We start from the raw sequence: 24,437 nt of genomic DNA on the forward strand, positions 1-24,437 counted from the left end.
CAATAATGACAAATATTTTAAAATATATATAATATTGAATGAAATTAACGACAAAAAAAACAATTAATGGGGAACAAATGCATCGAAAACCTCAAATGCAAATGCAAGCATTAGACTAATCTTAAAAAGTAATTAATAGAAAATCTCAAAATCAGAATATGGATACAACTGCATTAAACTAATCTCAAAGAATAATTAACAGAAAATCAAAACTTGGATACAAATACATCAAACTAACATCAAAAAATAATTGTCGGAAAATCGAACTGGATGCAAATGCATTGAGCTAACCCTCAAAGATTAAATTAACGGAAATCAAAAAAACTGTATGCAAATCAGATTGAACTAACCTCAAAGAAAAATTAATTATAAATTGGGAACATAATGCAAATGCGTGGAACTAATCTTAAAAAATAATTAACGTAAAATCGAAAACCAGATGCAACTGCATTGAACTAATCTCAAAAAATATACTGGATGCAAAACCTCAAGAAATAATTAACGGGAAATCGGAAACTAGATGCAAACTCATTGAACTAACCTCAAACAATAATTAATGGAAAATCAGAAACTAGATGCAAATGCAACTTTATCAAATAATAAACACGAGAAATCGAAAACTTGATGCAAATACATCAAACTAATCTCACAGAATAATTAACGGAAAATCAGAAACTGGATGCAAATGCATTGAACTGACCTCAAAAAACAATTAATAGAAAATTGGGAATTTGATGCAAATGTATTGAACTAACCGAAAAGAATAATTAATGATCAATCAGAAACTGGATGCAACTGCATTGAACTGATCTCAAAAAATAAATAATGGGAATTGGAAATTGGATGCAACTGCATTGAACTAACCTCAAAATATAAATAACGAAAAATTAGAAACTAGATGCAAATGCATTAAACTAACCTCAAAACATAGTTGGGTTATATGTTGTGGGAATGTCTCGATAAGTATAGTTTTGCATTTAAAATGATGTTTATCTTATCTCTTTCCGTATGATTGGGAACTCCTTGCTATTCAAGTAGTTTCAATATATATGAACTTCGTCTTATTAGGCAATCTCACAAAAATTCAATCAAATTTCTATTATTAAACAAAAAAATGAAGTTGAAGAATTTTATCAAAGGTGAGTTATTTTTTTTTAATGGAGAGTGAGGTTTTCACGTTATAAGAAATTTGGTTGAGTGATCAATATAATATTAATATATAATAGTTATGCATATTTGCAAATATTTTTTTGAATAATTAATATAACAACACCCATTCGTAGATAATCTTTGAAGATTTCACATAGTGAGTCATGCATAATTTAAAGAATAATTAACGAGAAATCGGAAACTAGATAATCTTCGATGATCCCACATAGTAAATTAAATATAATTTACTTTTTATGTTATATTTTCAATGACACTACAGATGGATCAGTAGAAGTTGGTATTACACACCACATTGGATAATTATATGGAAATTGGAAACTGGATTCAAATACATAATTGAGCTCAAGGAGTAATTAATGGGAAATCATAACCTTTATGCAAATTGCATTAAACTAATGACAAAGAGTAACTAACGGATAATTAGAAATTGAATGCAAATCCTTGAAAAATATTTATTGGAAAATCGGAAATGGTATGCAAATACATCAAACAAACCTCAAATAATAATTAATGCAAAACCGAAAACTGAATGCTAATGCATTGAACTTATCTCAAAAAATAATTAACATAAAATCAAAAACCGAATGCAACTGCATTGAACTAACCTCATAAAATAATTGGTGGGAAATTGAAAACTAAATGCAAATGCATTGAAATAACCTCAAAGAATAGTTAACGGAAAATCAAAAACTATATATAATTATATCGAACTAACCTCAAAGCATAAATAATCAGAAACTAGATGCGGATGTATTTAACTAACCTTAAAGAGTTATTAATGGAAATCGGAAACCGGATCCAAATGCAATGAACTAATCTCAAAGACTAATTAATGAAACATTAAAAATGGATAAAACTGCGACCAACTAACCTAAATGAATAATTAACGGAAAATTATAAATTTGATGTAATCGCATTGAACTAACCTCAAAAAAATAATTAACCGAAATCGAAAACTTGATGCAAATGCATTGAACTAACCTCAAAGAACAATTAACATAAAATCTAAAATTATATGCAACGCATTGAACTAACCTCAAATAATAATTAACGGAAAAACTAAAAAGCTGGATGCAACCAAGCATTAAACTAAAATCGATATTAACTAACGGAAATCAAAAATTGGATGCAAATGCATTGAAATAACATAAAAAATGGTTAACTAGAAATCGAAGTCGGATGTAACCGCATCGCGACTTGACCTCAAGGCATAAATAGTAACTTTTTTAGCCTTCTCATATGAGTAATTACAAGTAATTACGAACCCAAAACGAAAGTGAGTTTATAAAAATAGACTCTTACATGTATGCAAACTGTATAGAAATTGTAAACTATCGAACTAACTTAGAAAAACAATTAATGGAAAATCAGAAACTGGATGCAAATATATTGAACTAACCTCAAAGAGTAATTAACGGGAGATTTGAACCTGGATGCAAATGCAATGAACTAATCTCAAAGACTAATTAACGAAACATCAAAAATTGGATGCAACTGTACGTACTGAATTAACTTTAATGAATAACTAACGGGAAATCATAAAGTGGATGTAATTGCACTGTACTAACCTCAAATAATAATTAACGGAAAATCGAAAACTTGATGCAACTGCATTGTACTAACTTCAAAGAATAATTAATGAGAAATTAGAAACGGGATGCAACATACTATATTAAACTAACCTCAAAGAATAATTAATGGAAAATCATAAACTTGGTGCAAATGCATTGAACTAATAACCCTAAAATATATTTGTATTTTATGTAGGGGGAATAAATGTCTCGACAAATATAGTTTTGCATTTTAAGTATTGTTTATTATAATTCTTTTTTGATTGGGAATACCTTGCTATTCAAGTATCTTCAATATTATCTTCGCCGCATTGGACATTCTCACAAAACTTCAATTATTAAACCTAACAATAAAAAAAAAAGTCGATTAGTTTTATCAAGATTTGGTGCTTCCTTTTTATAGAGAGTGGTGCAAGAAATTTAAATGAGTAATTAATATAATTTTCATATCTCATATCTCAATTTGATCAAATAAAAAAAAATTGCTAAAAAATAGGTGATTTGTAAAAACTAATTTATATCTGATCAAATTAAAAAAAAAAAAAAAATTGCTAAAAAATAGGTGATTTGTATAAACTAATTCCCTATTATAAATCATACAATTTTAGTATCTATGATAAAACACCGACTTATTTAGAATATATCCTTAACATGGCTTCAAAACATAGTTAAAAACAATTATACAAAATATATAATATAAAATGAAAAAAAAAAAACGGCAAAACAATAATGACAAATATTTTAAAATATATATAATATTGAATGAAACTAACGACAAAAAACAATTAATGGGGAACGAAAAAAACTGGATGCAAATGCATCGAACTAACCTCAAATAATATTTAACGGAAAATCGAAACTTGATGCAAAATCAAGCATTAAACTAATCTTAAAAAGTAATTAATAAAAAAATCGAAATATGGATACAAATCGCATTTGCACCAAGTTTATGATTTTCAATCGACAAAATATAGTTTTGCATTTTAAATAGTGTTTATAATAATTATTTTTATTGTGATTGGGAATACCTTGCTATTCAAGTATCTTCAATATTATCTTCACGTGATTGGGCATTCTCACAAAACTTCAATTATTAAACCTAACAATAAAAAAGTCGATTAGTTTTATCAATATTTGGTGCTTCCTTTTATAGAGAGTGGTGCAAGAAATTTAAATGAGTAATTAATATAATTTTCATATCTCATAACTATGCATAGTTCTTAATATTTTTTTAATAATTTAATATAACGGCACACGCTAAGTAGGACACGTTCATATGATAAATCTTTTCAAGTGGGAGTAGTGTATTATTTGAGAATATGGAAATAATCAATATGTTTTAGTGATTTGTACACATTAGTACGTAAGCCGAACGGTGATGATTTACCGCTAAATCACCATAAATCTAATAAAACTATTATACAAGCTAGATCGAGTTTAAAATAATTTTATTTGAAAATTACAGATTAATATTCTAAACCACAAAGTGAATAGACTATCTCAATTTGATCCATTAGTTTCCAAGTACTTATGCACCATAATCGTTGCTCATTAACGTATTTCGGTTTATTTTCAATAAAAATATATTCTGATTCAAAAATTTGCCGCTAAATCACCATAAATCTAAGAAAACTATTATACAAGCTAGATCGAGTTTAATATAATTCTATTTGAAAATTATAGATTAATATCCTAAACCACAAAGTGAATAGGCTATCTCAATTTGATCCCTTAGTTTCCAAGTACTTATGCACCATAATCATTTGCTTTCATTAACGTATTTCGGTTTATTTTTAATAAAAATATATTCTGATTCGAAAATTTGCCGCTAAATCACCATAAATATAATAAAACTATTATACAAGATAGATCGAGTTTAAGATGATTTTATTTGAAATTACGGATTAATATCCTAAACCACAAAGTGATGAAGCTATCTCAATTTGATCTCTTAATTAGTTTCCAAGTACTTATACACCATAATTGTTGGTCATTAATGTATTTCGGTTTATTTTCAATAAAAATATATTCTGATTCGAAAATGTGTGTGAGACATTTTGTAAAGCATTTTCAGCCCACAAAATATTTAATAGATCCCGGGCGTATATGTCCGGGTCCAAAATCTAGTTTACATCCCTAAAAACGAGTGCATGCTAATAATTGGCATTTGGTATTACCTTTACCTTTGCGTGTTCAATATATGTCAAATTGTCAATGCTTCTGAGATCTCACTATCTCAGACTACTTTCAGTCCACCACAATCAGCCCAACTCGACCAATGGCCCCATGTCCGAAATTACGATCAAACAATTATCCAATACCCATCGTTAGATGAGTTAACACGTGTTACCGTTTCATACAACATGGGACCACATAGACTGCTGCTTCCTGCATTTAAAAAAATTTGCTGTTGGATTTCAAAATTTATTGTAAGAAGGCTCCGCTTGGTAGCTTGGAATGAGAAGTAAATTTGTAAATTTCTGTTTTGGAAACTTTTCTTTTGGAAAATTTTGCAAAACAAAATGTTCCACAAATTAAGAAGTGATTGGTGTAGTGGGAAAATATCGTGCCTCTTGGCATTTTATCTGATATTTTCAGAGCTTGAGATATCAACATAAGGGTCGATATTTCGGGATATTCTCTATATTTCAAATATTTGCAGGTAATAAACGGGAAAAGAAAAGAAATAAAATGGACACGTGTTGATCAATGACGGGAGATGGTGACACTATATAAAGAGAAGATCAAGAAGGAAACAAAATCTGAAATTCATGAACCACTTTTATTTTCTAAAAATATTAGAGTGAGTATCGAGAGCTAATTCATGAGTGTGTAACTGCTTCTTTACTCAATAAAATCATTCAATTCCAAAATCAATCTTCTTTGATCATTCAAATTATATTTCCATCATTCATCTTCAATCACAAGTATTAATTGAAAGTGATCTTAGAACAATTAACAAAATTGTTCTAAAACATCACATTGGCGCCGTTTATGCATCGAGAACAAGAAAATCTTAAATTTTCTTCTTATTCGATTTCGAATCTGTTGTTTTCTAAGTTTGGGTGAAAGAAGAGCGATTAGTGGATTGGAAATTGGATCACAATGGCTCTAAAGAAAAGAACAAACAACAAGTGAGTGGATAATGATAATCAATCACAGACAAAGGAATACAAAAGCTTCAACAAGTAAGCGGTATCAAGAAGAAAACAATGAAACAGAAGTTTCACTTCAAAAAGTGTCGAAGAGGTTGAGGGAGGTTGAAAAACAAAATGCACTATTAATTAAAGAGAATCAAGAGATGAAGAATGCAAGTCCAAATTAGGTTTTAAAAGATCATAATGTTGGAAAGGAGGATGCGTGCATAAGCTTCGGGAGATAGACCATTCTGTAACTTCCATAAAGTCAAGAATCACGAGACAAACAAGTGTACGCAGTTGATTAGAGAGGTGAACAGATTAATGAGGGATGGAAAGCTTAAGGAGTTCAGAGCCGATGCTAGGCTTGAAATAACAGCTATGGTGAATGATAAGCCCCTGGGGTAATCAACATGATATACAAAGGGTCATCCCACGAGAAAAAAATTATAAGAGACAAGATTCTCGAAGGTCTCAAATCAAGGAAGTACTAGAAGTAAATGTCGAACCGATACCAGAGTGAACCCTACCCTAGTATCGGCAAGCATATCGAGAGCAATTATGTTTGTCCCCGATAATCTATCCAAGGTAATGTTTTCTCATGATAACGCTTTGTTAATTACTTTGAGGATATCATGATATGATGTACAAAGGGTGTTGGTTGATGGAAGCTTCGGTGAACATTCTTTTTGGAAAGCTTTCCGGCATCGAATTTGATAAGTCACATCTGAAAGAACCACAATTTTATCTATTTGATTTCAATGGAAGCTCCACTAGGCCAGCTGGAGAAATTAAATTACTAGTGAGAGCTGGTCCGCAGACGATTATGACTAAATTTATAGTTATTAAGCATCATTCAGATCATAATGTCATTTTGGAAAGAAAGTGGATAATGCTATGAGAGCAGTTCCAAATACTTTCTACCAAGTTATTATATTTTTGAATTCTCATGGATTACATGAAAGAAGAGGTGATCAGTCATAATCCAAAAAATATAACTTTGTTACTGTCAAAGGTATGATGAGAGAGAAGCAAGTAAATACTGGGGGCGTCTCAGAGAGCACTAAATAGCAATTAACAATCTTCATCTCTAAAAGCCGATACAAGTAAACATCGAGAGGATTTTAGATTCACCTCAGAGATGAAGACAAGAAATAGAAATGGTTCCAAGCAAAACAATTGAAAAAGTACAAAAAGTGAATATCGGATAGGACAATGAAAGTTGCTACACTTTCATTGGCACAGAGATGAATTCAAAGATCAAGCAAGATTTGATAGAGTTCACGAAGACAAATAAAGATGTGTTTGCTTGGTCGATGGCCAATCTTCCTAGTATCGATTCTCTTATATGTTCTCATAAACTAAACATGAGAAAAAGAGCAATTCTAATCCATCATAAACATAGAAGAGTCAGGCCGATATATGAAAATGCGATGCAAGAAGAGATTTAGAAAATGCTGAAGAATGGGACCATTAGGCAATAATTCAGAATGGGTAGCAAATATTATTGTTGTCCCAAAAAAGAATGGAAAACTTTGAGTTTGCGTAATGTCAATAAGCAATATCCCAAGGACTACTATATGGCAAAAATTGATGAATTAGTCGATCAAATAGAGTTCAAGTTGTTGAGCTTTTGGAGTAGACCAACTAAAAACAGTTTGTAATGCCCTAATGAATTTGAATTTATAATTATAGCCTAATCTAAAACTTATAAATGCCCTAATAAATTTGAGTTTATTTACATGTTTTTATAAAATGTCCCTCGAACACCTCTAAAAGAAATAAAGAAAAAAAATTGCTGAAAATAAATGATAAGCAATGTTTTCATGATTCCAGTTTAGAAAGTATTGAAAAGAAAATAGCCATTTTGTATCTTCTCATCCAATTCATTATAAAAAATCAATGTAACAAATATCAATTCAATCCTCATACATCCTTATCAGACAGTTATAAAAAGTCAAATTGAAAAAGACTATTAAGTAAACACTTAGAGACCCGTTTTTGACAAGTTCACTCTTCAATTCAATCGAAGTATCAAACACGTCCAAGTTCCAAAAGCAATGGGTACTCTTATCAAATAAAGTAATTACTGATTATGGGAAAAAAAAATTCAAAACACATTAAACAGATAAACGAAAACAAACAGCAACTATGTACCAAGCAAATTGTCTTAAAATATCAAATGCAACAACCGAGACTTAAACAATTCAAAATGATTTATGACAAATTTCTTAGAATTTAAAAAACCTACACCAACAACCCTCAAGACTATGATGTAATAGATATCTATTACATCTTTATCTCAACAGCAAACACCTTACCAAGCTCCACAAACTTGATCTATTTAATTTTTTTCTTTGGCCTCAACTGCAAGTCAAATAAAGAAAACATTGTAAATAGGGCAATCCACAAACAAGTAACAAGATAGGCCATATAGATCTGTAGCAATAAAAGTACCTGGTTGCTGTGCCCACACTTCTTTTTCCTGCAGTTCACTGCACGGGGATGAAGACGCGCATAACATCTGCCAAAAAACAATACATCGCTGTGTAAGAGAACTCATAACAGATTTTTTGCAGGCGAAAACAGAACAGGCATGGTCTGATAATGTAAAAAAATAAAAATAAAAGTGAGGAAGGTAGGTTTCCACTCGTTTTCAAGTGGTCAAAAACAGACTCCAAATTATTTACAGGTAATATATCAGTGCAGTAAACTATGCGTAGCAAACAATACCCAAACCAAAATTGAGATTAATACTTAGTTACATACTGTTTCTAGAATATGGATGTACACAATAATTTTATGAATTATGAATTTCAACCATCTAAAACTTGCTCAGACAGAACAAATTCTTCTCCCTGACCACAAAAGTCTTGACGAGCTGAGATAGGTTGTAACTCCTAATATAAAGGTAAATTACTCTATGTTTTAGCATTGTCTTAAATGTGGCAAGCTATAACAGCTTAGTTGAAAAATGCAGGTAAATTTATTCATTTTAATGGATTTCAACCACCAAAAATTTGCTCAGACATGGTACGAAATCTTCTCCCTGACCACAAAGGCCTCAACGAGCTGGGATTAGTATTTGTCATCATTGCAAAGATAACCAAGTATTTTTCATAGGACACTTGTGGGTGTAGTTACATGTGAGTTCCATAGAGCATCAAAACCACATTAAAAGAGACTACAACTGTATCAAAGACTAGGATCTCTTAATCAAAACACATCGTCTCCTCTCCTTACAAAAGAATGCCAAATTTGTTTTTCTACCCAACGAATTCATTTTAGCTGTTGCAAAATACATTTTTGCATTTCGGTCAACGGTTTAGAGTAGGATGATTCAACATTTTAACCAAATGCTGCCACAACATAAACTCCCGATGTCACAAAATGTCCAATCAGCCTTGAAGTTAATCCCGACAGATTCTAATTGGCTAATAGCACCTCAACAACAGAGCCACTTGGAGGCAATCAAAGTTGGGCATCCCAATACTCACAAAAGAAGCCTAGCAAAATTATAGACACCACTATCACTATCAGATCATAACCTTAATACTCAACAAAGACATTTTGTAGGTGATGTCCACCTATCAAGAAACCAAACGTAGTCTCCTTCATGGTGCACATATACCAAATTCATATAGGTGCGCTTACTGACCAGTCACATATATAGAACCAATAAAGCCCTTATGTAATTGGCTAATTAGTCACCAAAAAAGAACCTAAATTTGGTTCAGATCTGGATGTAAAACACAACTAATCTCATTAGCATAGACTTCATTATCATTTTCAAGCACATCATAACTTCACTACAATTAAGCACACTTGTACAAAAACATTTTCCTTTCCTTAGTTATAAATGAATGGGACTAGACCATTCATCTGAAGAAATACACTTTGCAAATCCAAAACATATAACTCTGTTTAAATTTCTCTAGGGCTTCTAAAATTACTAACAATTGCATTGATAATATAAATGCAATTAAACCCAACTAGTATGATTGATTTAACTGATTTACATATATAACATTTTAACAAAAAAAAAACATAACCTATATTCTACCAAAACTCACATACATAAAAAAAAATATAAAAAATAAAATGGTAAAAGAAAGTCATACTTGCGGCAGATCATTTTGTCTTGATTATACTTCCTAGCCAAAGCCATCAAAGACGGTTCAATAATTCCACCACGAAGCCTCAAAACAAGATGCAGTGTCGACTCTACACCAAACCAATCATAAGTAATCAACACTTCATTACTCAATTAAAAAAAAACAAATCTTTATTCAACAAACCTTTCTGAATGTTGTAGTCAGCAAGAGTCCTTCCATCTTCCAACTGTTTCCCAGCAAATATCAACCTTTGCTGATCCGGAGGAATACCTAAACAAATAACAACAACATAAACAAATCAGAAATGAAAAAAAAAAAAGTTTAGGGTTTAACGAGAGAGAGTTTTAAAGGAAAGATATAAACCTTCTTTGTCTTGAATCTTGGCTTTGACATTGTCAATGGTATCACTTGATTCAACTTCAAGGGTTATTGTTTTCCCTGTTAGGGTTTTCACGAAGATCTGCATTTTTTCTGCTGCTGCTGCTCACTTTTTTTTTCTGTCTTCTGTTTTTGCATTTGATAATGAGTTTTTATAGTGGTTTTTGGATTAGGGTTTTGGATGTTCATGGATATGGGCTTACACGACATTCAAAAAAAAGCCTGGTCCATTTACTATGTCAATCGAGCCCATAGTTTAAAACGCATCTCGAGATTGATTGATGATCTCTGTTATTTGCTTTCATCAAAATGTTGTTTAGATCAAGCCTAAAATATCGAATTCAGTGAATATTTCGATATACTCAAAAACCAATATATATCAAAAATATCAGAGATATCTATTTTTTTGTTGACCAGTTAAAATTTTGTTTTATAAGTCAATATATCAAAAATATTGTCGATTATATCAAAAATATCGTCAATATATCAGTCAAAGTCAACAATATCGATCAAAATCAACAATTTATATCAGATATATCGTATATATCAATTGATATATATCGTTATATTAGAAATTACAATATATATTGAGAAAAAAAAAATTCAATATTCAGTTGAGATATATTTCCATATCGGTCTACCAAAAAAACAATATATATTGGCAATATTTTGGGCCTTGGTTTAGATAGAGTATAATCACAACTTAGAAATAGCCCACTGGGAATGAATTGAATCTTCTACTTCCTAAAGTATTCGATTAACCAAAGTACAAATAAATTTACAAATTTCAAAGGGAGGAACTATAATACATAATGAGTTAATGGCAATAGTTTTTTATGATCTTGGTTTCACAACACCACCAGCTGCTGCAATCTTTATCCTCTGTTGATGCTCTGCAACTTTAAAATTTACGATTTCCATGAATAGATGGGAATCTAGTACGCAGTCATGGGTTCCGTAGACGGATGCTTGGACACTTGCCACAAGCTTTGCTATCTCTCGACCAGAGAACCCTTCTGTCTTTCGAGCAGCCACACAAATTACTTCTTGAGGCAAATCCTTCACAATTTTCTTTGATTTCTTGCCCTTGAATGGTTGCCACCAAGACTTGGGATCATCTTTCTCAGATAGGTATTTGTCCAAGTAGAGAGTCAACAACTTCGCCCGTTCCTCGGCCCCTGGAAGAGGGAACTCAATCACCTCGTCTATACGGTCTGTGACAGCACTATCAAGATCACCTGGCCTGTTGGTTGCGAGCACAAGAGCTACATCTCGTGATTGGTCTCCTGTTCGAAAGAGCAATGCATTGAGAGCACTCCGTTGAGCTTCACTCATATGGATGCTGTTACGCCTGGCATTGAAATTCAATACAAAAGAGTATGAGAGTATAAAACAATTGTAACTGGAATGTTCTGTGGAGAACTAGCTCCGAAGTACAAACTGTCAATCACTTTTAAGGGAACACTTCATAATAATAGGAGGTAGAACATCACAAGCTATACTCAAGCCTCAAAGTACACTGGTAAATACAAGTCAGGTGGATAGAAACTTACTCGCATAAGAAAGCATCGGCCTCGTCAATAAAGAGTAGTAGGCCTTCCTTTGATTTCTTAGCCCAGTCAAATATCTGATGAATCTTGGTAACAGCCTCTGCACCCAGGGGTGCAACATCTCCACCCGTCATCATGGCATAATCTAAACCCTTTTAACAACAACAACAAAAAATAAAAAACACCCACATCAGAAATAAATGAGAGAAGACTGAAAGCTTTAATGATAGGGAACATCATAAATTATAAACAGTGTTTTCAATATAGGGGCGTGATAAAAAATTAAACACAAACTCAAGTAAGAAAAAATATATCATATTTTGTGACAGATACTATTATAAAAATAAATCCAAGAAACAAAAGATAATGAGATACCGATTTCCGCGCTATCTCCTTTGCAACCATAGTTTTGCCAGTCCCAGGAGGCCCATAGTATAGCATGTTAAGAAATGGTGCCTGATGAGCCTTGGTATTTGCAGTAGCTCCAGCAAGTTGCTCTATCCTCCTACGTAAAGAAGGGTGGAGAACAATATTTTCCAAACTTGGTTTACTTTCTGTTTTTCCACTACCAGAAATAGTTTTCAACCCCTTATTGTAAGCACGAGAGAGTGGCCCTAACAAGGGATACTTGCCAATTGATGATTCTCTAATTAAGGAAGGCTGGCCCAGTATCCGGTTTATGTAACCCCACATTACTCTTGCACCTTCTCTGAAAATAGAAAGGAAAATTCATTGTATATTAGGCAGTGCGAAGCTATTAGAAGGTACATTAAAAGGAGGCACTTTTAGCCAGGAGGAGAGGATAAACATGGCATGTAAAAATATGATCACAGCCAAAATATTTCCAATTTTTACCCTTTTCCTATCAAAATAGATAAAGGGAAAATTAAAAACTTGCGTCAATATATTCCCCTCGTTACACAATTTAATTGGTGTTTTATGCGACAACACCAGAGAAAGACCCTGGGAAACTGCCTTCCTAACTCCCTCGGCCTCAAAACATAATGTCCGAGAGTTCGAATCATGTCCATACAGATCGACTAGAAATTTATGTAAAAAAGCATGTGATTCCGATAACAATGAATTAATCTTAAGCAAGTAAAAATGTTACTAGTTACAATAATGGCACGTGACATAAAATCACGACAGTTACAATCCGTTCCTTGCAAGATTTTGGAAGCAATAAAATCAAGTCAAACAGAAGATAATGATAATATATAACTCACACCTAGTCGTGTAAACTCCAGCAGCTACTGCAGTAACTCCTCCGACAGCCATGATTAATTTAGTACGGTCTGTCAATAATACCCACACACCATCTGCAAATTGTTGTTCAATGATCAATAAATTCTCATGTTCCAACAAAATTACTATTATTGGAGAGAGCAACAAAAATGCATATCCATTTTGTTCACTAAACATTTCATATCAACAGCATGGAATAACTATTCTTCTCTGCATCGAAACAATATTATGGAACATGTAACTTCAGGAAGATACCAGAATCAAAATTGAATGCCAAGTAGCAGAGAACACAATTTAGTGCTTAAAAGTAAAACCTGTGAGTATATATAGCTACCAAAACGAATACAATTACACTTTTAAACAGCTTATAGAGCCATTTGGACAATATCTGCTGGCTCAGCTAATTTCCATGACTCTGATTAACATACTATCCATATGGCAAAATAAGATCAAACAGAGGACAGAATAATAATTTCACACCTTCAATGTGCTTGAAAGTTGTGTGAATAGCAGCAAGCCACTTATCTTTTTCCCCTTTCAATTCTTCTTCAAGCGTTCTCATTTTCTGTTCTTCAGTTAACTTCTTCTCAAGAGCCCGTGCTTCAGCTTCAGCCATAGTGTTAACTCTGATTGTTTCTTGTTCTATTTCAGCTTTCACTTTCTCCGTGATGGCTTCTGAGCTTGGATTTGTTCTTCTGAAGTACGCCTAGCTTTTTCTGTTCGCTCAGAGGACAACTCTTGCATCTTAACGAATTCAGCGTTTTGTGACCTTTGGGTTTCATGCTCGGTCTACAAAAAGAAAAAATGCATGAATGCAGCAAGCCATTAGCAAAACCAAAAGAAAACACACGAGGCAAGACTTCCATAGTTATAATTTGAAGGATTTGATTTGCCATTGTTATTTTGAAGGACAGGGCATTGCTATTTTGAAGAATTTACATTAATTTACATCTTTTTTGTGTCACGTTTCCACTACAATAAAGACTAGACCTAAAAGCAGCCATTCATCATATTTAAGAGACCCAATCAAACCCGATTTTTATCTTTTTGTCTTTGAGTTCAGAAAACATCCCACCCCCACCCTTATCATATAGATTTTTGTTCCAATGACATTACTCAATCAAAATGTGACTCCTGATACCTGCATTCTCTTTCTGTCAAACTCATCTTTTTTGGCGAAATGTTGTGCTTTTTTGCTTGCTTTTGTTGTGCTAGCAAATTTCTTTGTTCTTCAGCCATTTTCCGTTGCCTCTCCTGCCATTGCAATATAGCTCATTGTCATGAAATAATAAAAAATCCATAAATCAGCAGAAATCAGCAAATAATAAAGAATACCAAGCCCTCATCCACCCTTCAACCGTGACCTGAAGGCTTAAGGGTTGAGAGGACTATTTGATTTTTTTGAACTTCTACTAAAGATTTATAACAATGTAATCCATATGTGAAGATCCAGCTTCACTTCAATAGTTTATTCCAAATTCAATGTGAATAACATACTGCAGACCTAACCAAAAACAAAGCCACACTCCCATATTAGACTTGAGAGAAATAACAATGTTTGACCCCTTTATTAAAGAAAAATGTGTAGCCCAGCGCCTAGTAAGCGGAGCTCCCGCCATTGCAGGCTCTGGGGAAGTCCAAATGAGCGCAGCCTTACCCCCACATGAGGAGAGGCTGTTTCTGTGGTTTAAAGTCATGACATCCAGGTCAGTGGAGCAACTTTACCTTTGTGCCAAACCACACTTTCGTTTTACCCTTTTGATACACTTGTACCATTTAGTGTGTTACAGAAGATAGCAACAACGACACACATGGCGGATACAGTAGAAACTTTGTCACGGTATTTGAAACTGAAATCTCAAAGATCTTCATGTGAAAATAAGGTAAAAAGTCAAACATATCCACTTGTTAGCATTTATCTAGTTTGAGCATGTGGCTGTAGTTTGTAGTGGAGGTCAAGTATGTGGGTTTTGTAAGTACTTGGATGCAACTAATACCGCCAAGTGAACATACATATAATTGAGGTGCAACCTAGGGTTTTCAACATTGCAGTCACTTTTCACATTCTCTCTTCTGTCACAATCCTGAAACCATGATGGCTGAACCACGGGTTCCTAAGTCCTATTTAGGTATTAGTTTAGTAATTACTAAACATGTTTCTATTCTAGTAGTTTTTATTTGTATAAGAAATAGGATTATTAATAAGTTTCGAATTTGTTGTCCTATTCTATTTAGAAGTAGGTGGTATTATTTAAAGGCATCCTAGGCCTTTAGTGTTAGATGGTTTTTATTGAATAATTGTTTTAAATAATTGTTATTCTAGTTGAACAATTAAACCATAGATTTACGTGTTTATCTCAATCAAATCTAATATGTATTTATTATTGATTTATTGTTGTTTGCTTCCGCCGACGTGCTACACCATAGGTATATTGATGGAGGGGCCCTAATGAGGGGACTTGTGAGGGCCTAAATCCGTGGTGTACAAGTTATGAGTTTGGGCAGGCCCACTCCAAACCAACCGAAAGAAAACCGTAAAAAGAAATGAAAATAAAATGGGAAGGGACTAAGATGCTTAGAAAGAAAATAGTAAGAAGTGATGTAATGAAATAGGAAGAGATTTTAGCGCTCTATGTAAACAAATATAGCAAAGAGGAAAAGAGAAGTTAATAGGGGTCAATCTAACCCACTAGATGGCAACCAACTCTTCCGCATTGCGAAGCTTTTCCTAAACTGCTCAATCATGGATACCCATGTAGCCATATATTTCTAGTCTACTTCTATAGGAAGGCCCACATACAAAGACGAAAAAGAACATGCCGAGAAACCATTAAAATAAGCAAGTCCTTCCACGTCCACAACTTCTTCCACCACAAACACTTGACTCGAGAGCATATTAAAATGAAATCTAGACACCCAGACTTGTCAAATCAGAAAAAAATTGCCTCTCAACATCCTAAAGTGAATAGGAAGGAAAAGTTTCACATCGTTCACAATGAGAAATAACCAATCTTTCCTAAAGCACTTTGAAGTATGAAACCTTCTATTGCACCTAACTATTCCTAAAACTTCAAGGCCTCCGTCCCATTTTATTTTATTTTTTGGCCGGTGGCTCCACCCATAAGTTACTATGCTGTTAAATGAAACTCCATACATATTTCTCTACCACGCACAAAGTCCTTGTTCTTGTGTTTTCTCCATCACTCATTCTATCACTATTCTCATAAAGCAACTATTTTGCTACTAATACTTTCACTGACTTCATAATGAAAATGAGCCCATAGCAAATTCTATTATCCCCACTCAAGTTTGTTTTTACTACTTCTAAGTCTCTAAAACTATTAAATTTCTGCATCCAACTCAAAACCAATTGGCAATTAGTATTGCACCGCCAGCCGCATGATCTCAACAACTAGAAAACCACTAAAAAAATTTACTCACAATGTCTTGCTCAGCTTGATGTTCTCGATACTGCGCTTTCTCAAAATCCAACTCCGCAAGACGAGTCGCTTCTTGCAGATTCATAACTTCAAAAATCTAACAAACAGAAAAACAAAAAAATAATTTAACACTTTAAATTTTTTTAAAAAAAATCAATAAATAAAAGAAAACAGTTAGTAAAGACCTGTTTTTTAAGCCGACTGTTGTTGATATTCCGACTAGCTTTAGCAGCTCTTTCTAATGAGTCAGCATCCAAACCAGACATAGTTGGTTGGGGCTCAACAGTGGGTGAGTTATCAGCGTAAGCTCGATTGTGTAATACGGAGTATGAAGTGGCTGCAACTGTGATGGCTGCATACGAAGCTTTTTTTAATGCAGAAGCAGCCATTGCCTAATAATAATAATATAACAAGACTAACAACTGTGGTTTAGTATGTGGTAGAACATTTTCTTTTGTTTTCTTGGGGAAGTGTTAAACCTCCCAGTAGGGTTTAACACAGAGTTGGTATTGGGCTTTTCTGTTTTATTTTTCTTGTATGGGCCCATTAATAAGCTTAGGAGGCCCAATAAGTTGGGCTGGCATGGTCCATTAATATGAACAAGTCTAGTGCATTTGAAATCAATGGTCTGAAAATTAGTAGGGCGGTTGGAGAACATCTAGCGCCTAGGCCTTCTAGACGCGCTTAGACTATGTGATATATGTAAATGAGAGCGAATTTGTGGACAGACTTGTCCACAAACAGTAGATTCTCATTGGTCCAGCCACTTTGTGGGACAGATAAACAGGTTTTTTGGGCAGCTAAACAGTTTTTCTGGGCAGTCTCTCCACCAATCAGGACATGAGGTCTTGTGGACAGCAAATAGTGGTATGTCCACAAACTTATTATGTATGTAAATTTACTAACTAACTTAAGTCTATTATGTCCAAAATTTAAGCAATAGCATGTAACATATTCTTGGAGTGATACTGTTTATAATTTATTTATAATTGATTTGTTTTTTTTTCCTTTACAGAAGAAGAAATGGAAGATTAAGAAAAAAGAAGAAAAAATTACCTACCCGAGAGATGGAGAGTGGAGCAACATGGACCGAAGAAGAAGACTACGATCTATTTTAGCCTGCCCAATTGGACCTTTTATGTTAGCATGTCCTATTGGACTTTTTATGTTTTTGTGTGGGGCTTGTAATATGATTGTTTAAAACTTAAGTTTCTTTTTATTTTGATTGTATTTTATAAATTTTACTTAACAAAGTCCAAAACACAGCCCAACTAATCCGTCCAGCCCTGCCTAGGCCGATTAATCAGCAGCCTAGGCCCGTCTAATCGGCTCACCGATTATTTCAATGATTAGATACTAAATCAGTTCGGGGAGCCGATTATTTCAATGATTAGATACTAAATCAGTTCGCTATACACCGCCCAGCCACTGCCTAGCCAGATTTTTAGAACATTGTTTGCAATTTTGCATACCCTACTCTTAACTCTAAACAACTTGACTAATAAATGACGCAATTTCTATCTTATTTTGGGGCGAAAATAGCACCAATCAATTTGGCCAATTGGGGGAACAAATGAACAATGCATATAGCATGGGGATTATCACTTGGGCCATTAATTGGATTCATTCCAAAACACATGAAACTAATATTTGTCTATGTTGGGGTTCAGGTGTGTAAACCATGAAACCAGAGCTATTTGATTGATTTGAGTGTTAATAGAGACTAGAGAGAGTGTTGAAGCTTCACATAACTTTGTTTGTAGAATGAGTCAATAACACTTCAAAAATACTTCAGAAAGTGTTGGATCCCAAATATCATTCCCTCACACCTTGCGAAATTATATATTCATGTGTAATTTTATTTGAAAAAAAATAGCTTTGTTTCATAATGAATGAATAATGAAGCCAATACGCTATCCTACAGGTCGGACTATTAGAAGCCTGTTGACGAGATCATTGTGTGACCAGACGCACTAGAAGATTCTAAATCCTTTGTTCTTCCGTTCTCAAGATGCTCTAGAAATTCCATTACTAGAGTATCAGTCCAAGGAGCTCCTAATGGAGCTTCATCCCCTGCCACCCATCCCAGATGACCACCTTTTGGAGTAACTACTAATACACAATTGGGGTTATCCTGAAAAAGGTTTCAAAAAAGAATAAGAGTGAATTAAATCTCCAGATGAATATATATTAGAAGAAGATACTGAGAAGATGAAAAATAAATGGGTATAATCAACATAGTGACACACAAGGTGAAGTCTAACTGTGAAGGTGTAGGATTAAGTGTCAGAAGCAGAAGTAGCCAGTGTGACTTGGATAAACATGTACCTTGATATCATCATGAGGAATACCCCGAGCTGGTGCAATTGGATCATTTGCAGCCTGTGAGCCAAGGAATTAGTATTACTCTCTTATTTTTGGTCGTATGAACACTAATGTCGAATATAATGGTCCACATTTTCACTTTGAGCAATTGAAATATCATACAGATAGATATCTTAGCAATGAGACTTGTCTACTTTTTGTTCTTATCACATCATTACTTATAGAGTTATGAACAATAACATGTGAAGGTTGTATTAATGTCCATTTTCCAATACACCACTTTTTTTTATGAGAAACCACTTCAATACTCCCTTTTACAACCGCTTGTTAACATGTGATTCTATAGCAGTGAGATATGATTACTGTTGAGAACCACTTGCTCTAAACGCTCAAACTTATAGAGTGAGCTTCCGCATTATATACCAACACATGGTAGGCACAGACCATACCACAAAGATGGAGTGGACTCAGATAACACTCCCACAAACATGAAGTGGACTAGCTAACACTCCCACAACAGGAACGCAGGTCGCACACATACGACAACAATTACACATTCACATATCATATCTAATATTGAAGTGCATTAAATATTTGCCTCTCAAACTTCTAGAGCCAAGTAAATTTGTTCCGTGCGTGTGCATGGCCGTTTGCTTTGTCTGTGATGTCTAATTGGTTTCAAGCGGTTAGACAACTTTCGTTCTCAAAATCTTGGAATTAAAAATTAAGAAACAATCCCATTCTTGTTACACAATATATAAAACAGTTGCAGCATATGAATCAGAACATAATGAGTTGAAAGGGATATGAAATTAAAGTAGTATGGAAAGGAACAGAACACATAATCTAGTCATCCTTTTTCCTAGTGAATCTAGCTTTCACTACAGCAGGAGAAAATCATGGTTTCTCAGAATATGCTATTAGTTCAAATGATTGGAAGCTGAATAGCATGGATTTTTATGCTTCGGTCTTATAAAACAAACAAACGTAGAGTCAAGGTGTAACTCTAAGATCATTTCAATTTTTGTGCTGTACCCCTCTTATTATTTTATAATACTTACTTGTGTCCCAAAAAGTGACATGAAGATTTTGTTTCAGCAAAACAATGCTACAGAGTAGAATTTAAAATCCTGTTAAGAGGTTCTAAATCATTTGCTTATCTTAATGAGATGCAACAAGGTATTACCTGGACACAAAGCAAAGGTATACGCACATCCTTTATAGATTTTGAGCTGCTTGAGTTATAGTAGTAGTCATCCACTGACTTGAAACCAAATGAAACTGCAGGGAGTGATAGATTTTGCCCTTAGCATAGATGTGTGCAACTATATGGCTAAAGATAAGTATTTTTTAAAATGTACATATACCCCGTGTTATTCCTTCATCGAAATCCCTGACAGACTTGGCATTGGCAGCAAGCTGAATGTTGTATTCACCTCCTATGCCTTCAAATAGAAGAGCATGCCTGTGAATCCCGTGTTGTATAATGTTAGAGCAGTATTTATGAGCATTTTAAAAGCATCTCTGTATTATACATTTATACCTAATGTATGACTTCATGTTTAGTATATAATTTGAACTGAAACAAAGTTACCTCATAATTACCTCTTGAAAATTTTGGCGAGTGATCTAGCAAGAGCTTTGTCATATATGTTGTTGAATCCTTTATGAAAATCCTCATCTGCAATGACCAGGTTAAAAGGGTTGCACAAGGATACTGCGCCACGGAGAGAACAATTATCGGATTCCTGAAAAAACACGGTAAAACTAAAACCGTGCATGACCAACGGAATATGATGAGGCTGTGTATTTAAAAAAATAAAAGCTTAATGAGCAACATTAACTATCCAAACTTGTTAGGACTAGGTGCAGCAGGTCAGAACTCTAACAGAGAGTGGTTGAATATGATGAGAAGAGCAAGAACTAATACTACAGAATCAGATATCATCAGGAGCATGGTGTGTGTAGTAGGATGCACTGTGGAATGAAAGGAACTGCAGAAGATTCAAGGGTAAGAAACACACTCAACATGTCACTAGGATTTGCTCAAGAAATTGAAGATGTATATGAAGTAAGTTCTTAAGAAAGCTCCTGACTCACTGTTTCTAGGTGTATCCTTGATCAGATGGGATCCAAACCTATAGTGCCAACTTTTTGCAGCTTGAACGGGCCACAAGAAGGGACAATCATAATCAACACAGATGGTTTCTGCAAGCAAACTCATTCAGTTTTGGAGGACTATTATGGAACGCTGTACTCATGGACGCTCAAAGGCACATCTAGGGAAGAGGTAAGTACTTATGTGGGAACTACAAGGCCTAGAGGAAGGATTGCAGCCTGCTGCATCACTGAACATCAAGAAGGCACTCATCAACACTGACTCTTTAAGAGCTAACATTTTAAAGGATAAGGAGACTTGTCCTTGGTATTGTCAGAATGTGATACAGTCTACTAAGACTAAGTTGTTATAACAGAGCTGCTGACCACATCGCCTAGTCAAATTAGTATTATGTATAGTACATTAGTACCCCTCCACTAGATGAAAAGTTATATGTACTAGGGGAGGATAAATACTAGGGGTGTCATGTATGCAAGATTTTGAATTCAATACAATTTGGGGTCTGCCTAACCCCTACAGGTACAAATAAATAAATAAATAAAAACTATCCAAATTTGCTGGTTATTGCAAAAGCATAAGAGATGTCATATTCACAAAACTATAGTACTTGTTTAGTTAGTAAATGTGCAGCCACACAAAAACACTCTTGGCGCTAGCTAATAAAACTAATCATGAAGAGGAATCTGTGGAATATAAAGAAGTTTTAGCAATCTGCAAGGACCTCCTGGAAGCCATGAGATGAAAACAATAGCAACAGAAATATTTTTACCTCACCCAAATACCGGACAAGAATATTTGCTCCAAGAGACCAACCAATGGCATATAAGTTTGAACTTGGGAAACGACTTTTGACGTGATTAACTACCTCACGAAGATCTTCTGTAAATGAAGCTGAATAAAACTGCATGTCACAGATCAGTCATCACATGATTCTTGCTATGCATCTAATTAGTGAAGAAATTATCAAAGTTTAAGCATTGAAATGGTAGACTCTGCAAATTTTTATCAGCACTGTACTAGCAACATTTGTTTTACCAATTTAAAAGAGACAAAAGAAATGCTGAGTTCAATCTCTTCTACTCTACTATATCTTTACTAGAATTCTCCTCTTAAATTTGAAAAACCCAAAACACTATGAAACTCAAAAAAAAAAGAGTTTGCAGCAGTTTCTTTCTAGTTTGTTAATTGTTACTTGCAAATTAACAAAAGAAATAACTTAATCAATCGGAATGCATGAGTTTTACAGAGACTGAGCATTTAGTCCATGAGCTTAATGAAGACTGAACACATTAAGTAACAGGGCAGTAAAGACTGCTTGGCCTTTGTTGAGCCTTTGATAATTAGAATTTAGGCTGTGCGCGAATAGCATATGAAAATCTTCATGGTGAGTTTCAATTCTTTTTGTTTTTATTTATTTTACTTTCCATGTGAACCATCAAATTTCTATACACCCCTCGACACCACGCACACACATAAGTTTTGATTCCTTCACTTCCACTGTGATCTCAAAAAAAATATTTCGTGGTACACTTTCCATAGGGAGTGCGAAGGGATATTGTGTTGCCTCAAGGCATGAAATTTGCGCGTGCCAAACAGAACTTTCCTGTTTTCTGCGTATTTAAGAGAGGCTTTCATGAACAGATATAGGCAAAAGAGGAAACAGTAAACTAAAGTTTGTTGGGCTGATCACGCAAAACACAAGAGTAGATTGTTAGCAATTTTTAAGTTTGTTGGGCTGATTAAACAAAACATGAGTTTGCTTATTTCTCAATCTATCAAAATCAAGTACCTGACATGTAGTAACAGGACTATTCCCACAGCCACGGCTATTGAACACCACGACACGCCATTTGTTACTTCTTGCTCGAACAAGCATATGCTGAACATAAGTATCACCGCTCCCTCCCGTTAGACCTGGCTGCAATAATATACATTAGTGATCTCTAACTAGTATAAAAGAACATCAAAACATGGGGATTGATAAAAAAAAGATAACAAATTGCAACTAAAGTGGCATTCCACCAGGCTTCCAGAGTTGAAGTCCTCATTTGATTGGAGTATTGGACCACTGTATCAACACTGACCTAATCCTTTTTGTTAGTACTATGCCCAAACATACATACCAAGCCATTTAAAACTAGCCTAATCCCCCCTTCCAAGGTTCTAACCTAGGATGGGAGGGTTGACCCTGATACCAATGTTAGCCAGCCAATACTTGTTTATTGCATATATACCACCTCAAGAAGAGACAAGGACTTATTTTAACTTAAATAATCTCAACTCATAATCTCATGATATTACACTATTAAACATGTCACTTTGGTTATGAAATGACATTCTTTTGTTTCATTGCATAATGCACACCATCTACAGACCATCCAATAATAAAACCAAGCCGGCCTATCTCATAATATCAGTTTAATAATAATAATAAAAAAAAAAACTTTGTCACTTGGTGAAGTAGTTTCAAATAAATAAACTCCATAAAGTATTAGCAAATATTTAATTTAAAAAAAAAATGAATTCTTGGACTAACCAGTAAAATAAGAACTGGAGACTCAGCCGGCAAAGCAGAATCATCACCAACAACCCAATCAAGAGAAACAGACCCATCATCAGCAGTTCTAAGACACTCTCTACGCAACTTAACACCCGGTAAAGACCGATAAAACGATGCAAATATCGTCTCCAAGTGTCGGTTCCAACAGATAATAGGAAAAGGATTGTATGGAAGGTTGAGTGACTTGAAAACGGACAAGTAAGTATCACGAGCTCCACCAGTTAGTTCGAGAGTTTGTGACATGGTTGTGAAGGTGTTGGTTATGTGAAGAGAAGGGTGATGTTTTTTTGAGGAATGGAGTTGAAAAGAGGGGGAGTTTTGAGGATGGGAATGGTGAGAGTGAGAGTGAGAGTGGAGAAGGCGGGAGTTGATAGATGTGGGTCTCGCCATTGGTTGGTTGGGTGGAGCCTTTTTATGAAATTGAGTGGGTGTGATAATACAGCCAATTCAGTCTTTGTTTAATCAATTAAACAGTGCGACTCGGGTAGGTTTTGAGTCCAACCCAAACCCAATAACAGTTAGTAGTGGGAGACCTACCAAACTACATTTTGAAAGACGTACCCCCATCCCTCCCAAAAACATTCGCTCTTCTCACTTGACTAGAACAAAAGCCAAGTACAAACTTGAGAATGGGTTTTGCCAGAGGCAGCATGATGTATACCACACCAAAATAAGCAAAACTGGTCACAGCAAATATTGAAGCTAGATATCGGTGGTTTCCTGACATCTGCTCCACCATCATTCTACTAGATATCGAAGCTGGGTGGGGATAGTGAGGCAACTTCCCCACCACATAAGACTGCACGACAAGATCCCATTTGTCAAAT

General features: G+C 34.3%; 3 protein-coding genes and 1 non-coding gene across 10 annotated transcripts; all 4 read right to left on the bottom strand.

The window, feature by feature from the left end:
- Nucleotides 1-8,030: 8,030 nt before the first annotated feature.
- On the bottom strand, nucleotides 8,031-10,514 carry LOC147495829 (ubiquitin-ribosomal protein eL40 fusion protein). Of its 2 annotated transcripts, none has more exons than XM_086564547.1 (5): nucleotides 10,357-10,514; nucleotides 10,177-10,263; nucleotides 10,000-10,102; nucleotides 8,336-8,402; nucleotides 8,031-8,245 (listed from the first exon to the last, which is right to left on the bottom strand). In XM_086564547.1, the coding sequence occupies exons 1-5, from the start codon at nucleotides 10,457-10,459 to the stop codon at nucleotides 8,219-8,221; spliced, it is 387 nt and encodes a 128-aa protein (XP_086420673.1). In that variant the 5' UTR covers nucleotides 10,460-10,514; the 3' UTR covers nucleotides 8,031-8,218. The 2 variants fall into 2 exon arrangements, with proteins under 2 accessions (XP_086420673.1, XP_086420672.1); XM_086564546.1 differs by having other exon boundaries at nucleotides 8,336-8,479.
- Nucleotides 8,896-8,983, bottom strand: LOC147495830 (small nucleolar RNA snoR69Y). Its single transcript, XR_015200544.1, has one exon. It is a non-coding gene; the product is annotated as a small nucleolar RNA snoR69Y (small nucleolar RNA).
- Nucleotides 10,515-11,081: 567 nt separating the features above from the next.
- LOC147495831 (uncharacterized) lies at nucleotides 11,082-17,013 on the bottom strand. Its single transcript, XM_086566923.1, is given in 10 exon segments — nucleotides 11,082-11,722; nucleotides 11,925-12,073; nucleotides 12,297-12,630; nucleotides 13,150-13,240; nucleotides 13,647-13,835; nucleotides 13,838-13,955; nucleotides 14,308-14,358; nucleotides 14,361-14,420; nucleotides 16,608-16,703; nucleotides 16,792-17,013. Coding segments are annotated over 10 exon segments (1,809 nt in total). The 5' UTR covers nucleotides 16,996-17,013; the 3' UTR covers nucleotides 11,082-11,205.
- Nucleotides 17,014-18,385: 1,372 nt separating this feature from the next.
- Nucleotides 18,386-24,045, bottom strand: LOC147495832 (embryogenesis-associated protein EMB8-like). 6 transcript variants are annotated; one of them, XM_086564549.1, is made up of 8 exons: nucleotides 23,587-24,045; nucleotides 22,840-22,968; nucleotides 21,820-21,951; nucleotides 20,537-20,679; nucleotides 20,299-20,396; nucleotides 20,118-20,212; nucleotides 18,935-18,988; nucleotides 18,386-18,740 (listed from the first exon to the last, which is right to left on the bottom strand). In XM_086564549.1, the coding sequence occupies exons 1-8, from the start codon at nucleotides 23,998-24,000 to the stop codon at nucleotides 18,540-18,542; spliced, it is 1,266 nt and encodes a 421-aa protein (XP_086420675.1). In that variant the 5' UTR covers nucleotides 24,001-24,045; the 3' UTR covers nucleotides 18,386-18,539. The 6 variants fall into 6 exon arrangements, with proteins under 6 accessions (XP_086420675.1, XP_086420679.1, XP_086420677.1 ...); XM_086564553.1 differs by having other exon boundaries at nucleotides 22,840-22,964; nucleotides 23,587-23,725; XM_086564551.1 differs by lacking the exon at nucleotides 23,587-24,045 and adding an exon at nucleotides 23,174-23,293.
- Between the last annotated feature and the right edge of the window lie 392 nt (nucleotides 24,046-24,437).

This window comes from Coptis chinensis, chromosome 6 (genome assembly GCF_015680905.1).
Source record: "Coptis chinensis isolate HL-2020 chromosome 6, ASM1568090v1, whole genome shotgun sequence".
In the NCBI taxonomy this organism is placed as follows: domain Eukaryota; kingdom Viridiplantae; phylum Streptophyta; class Magnoliopsida; order Ranunculales; family Ranunculaceae; genus Coptis; species Coptis chinensis.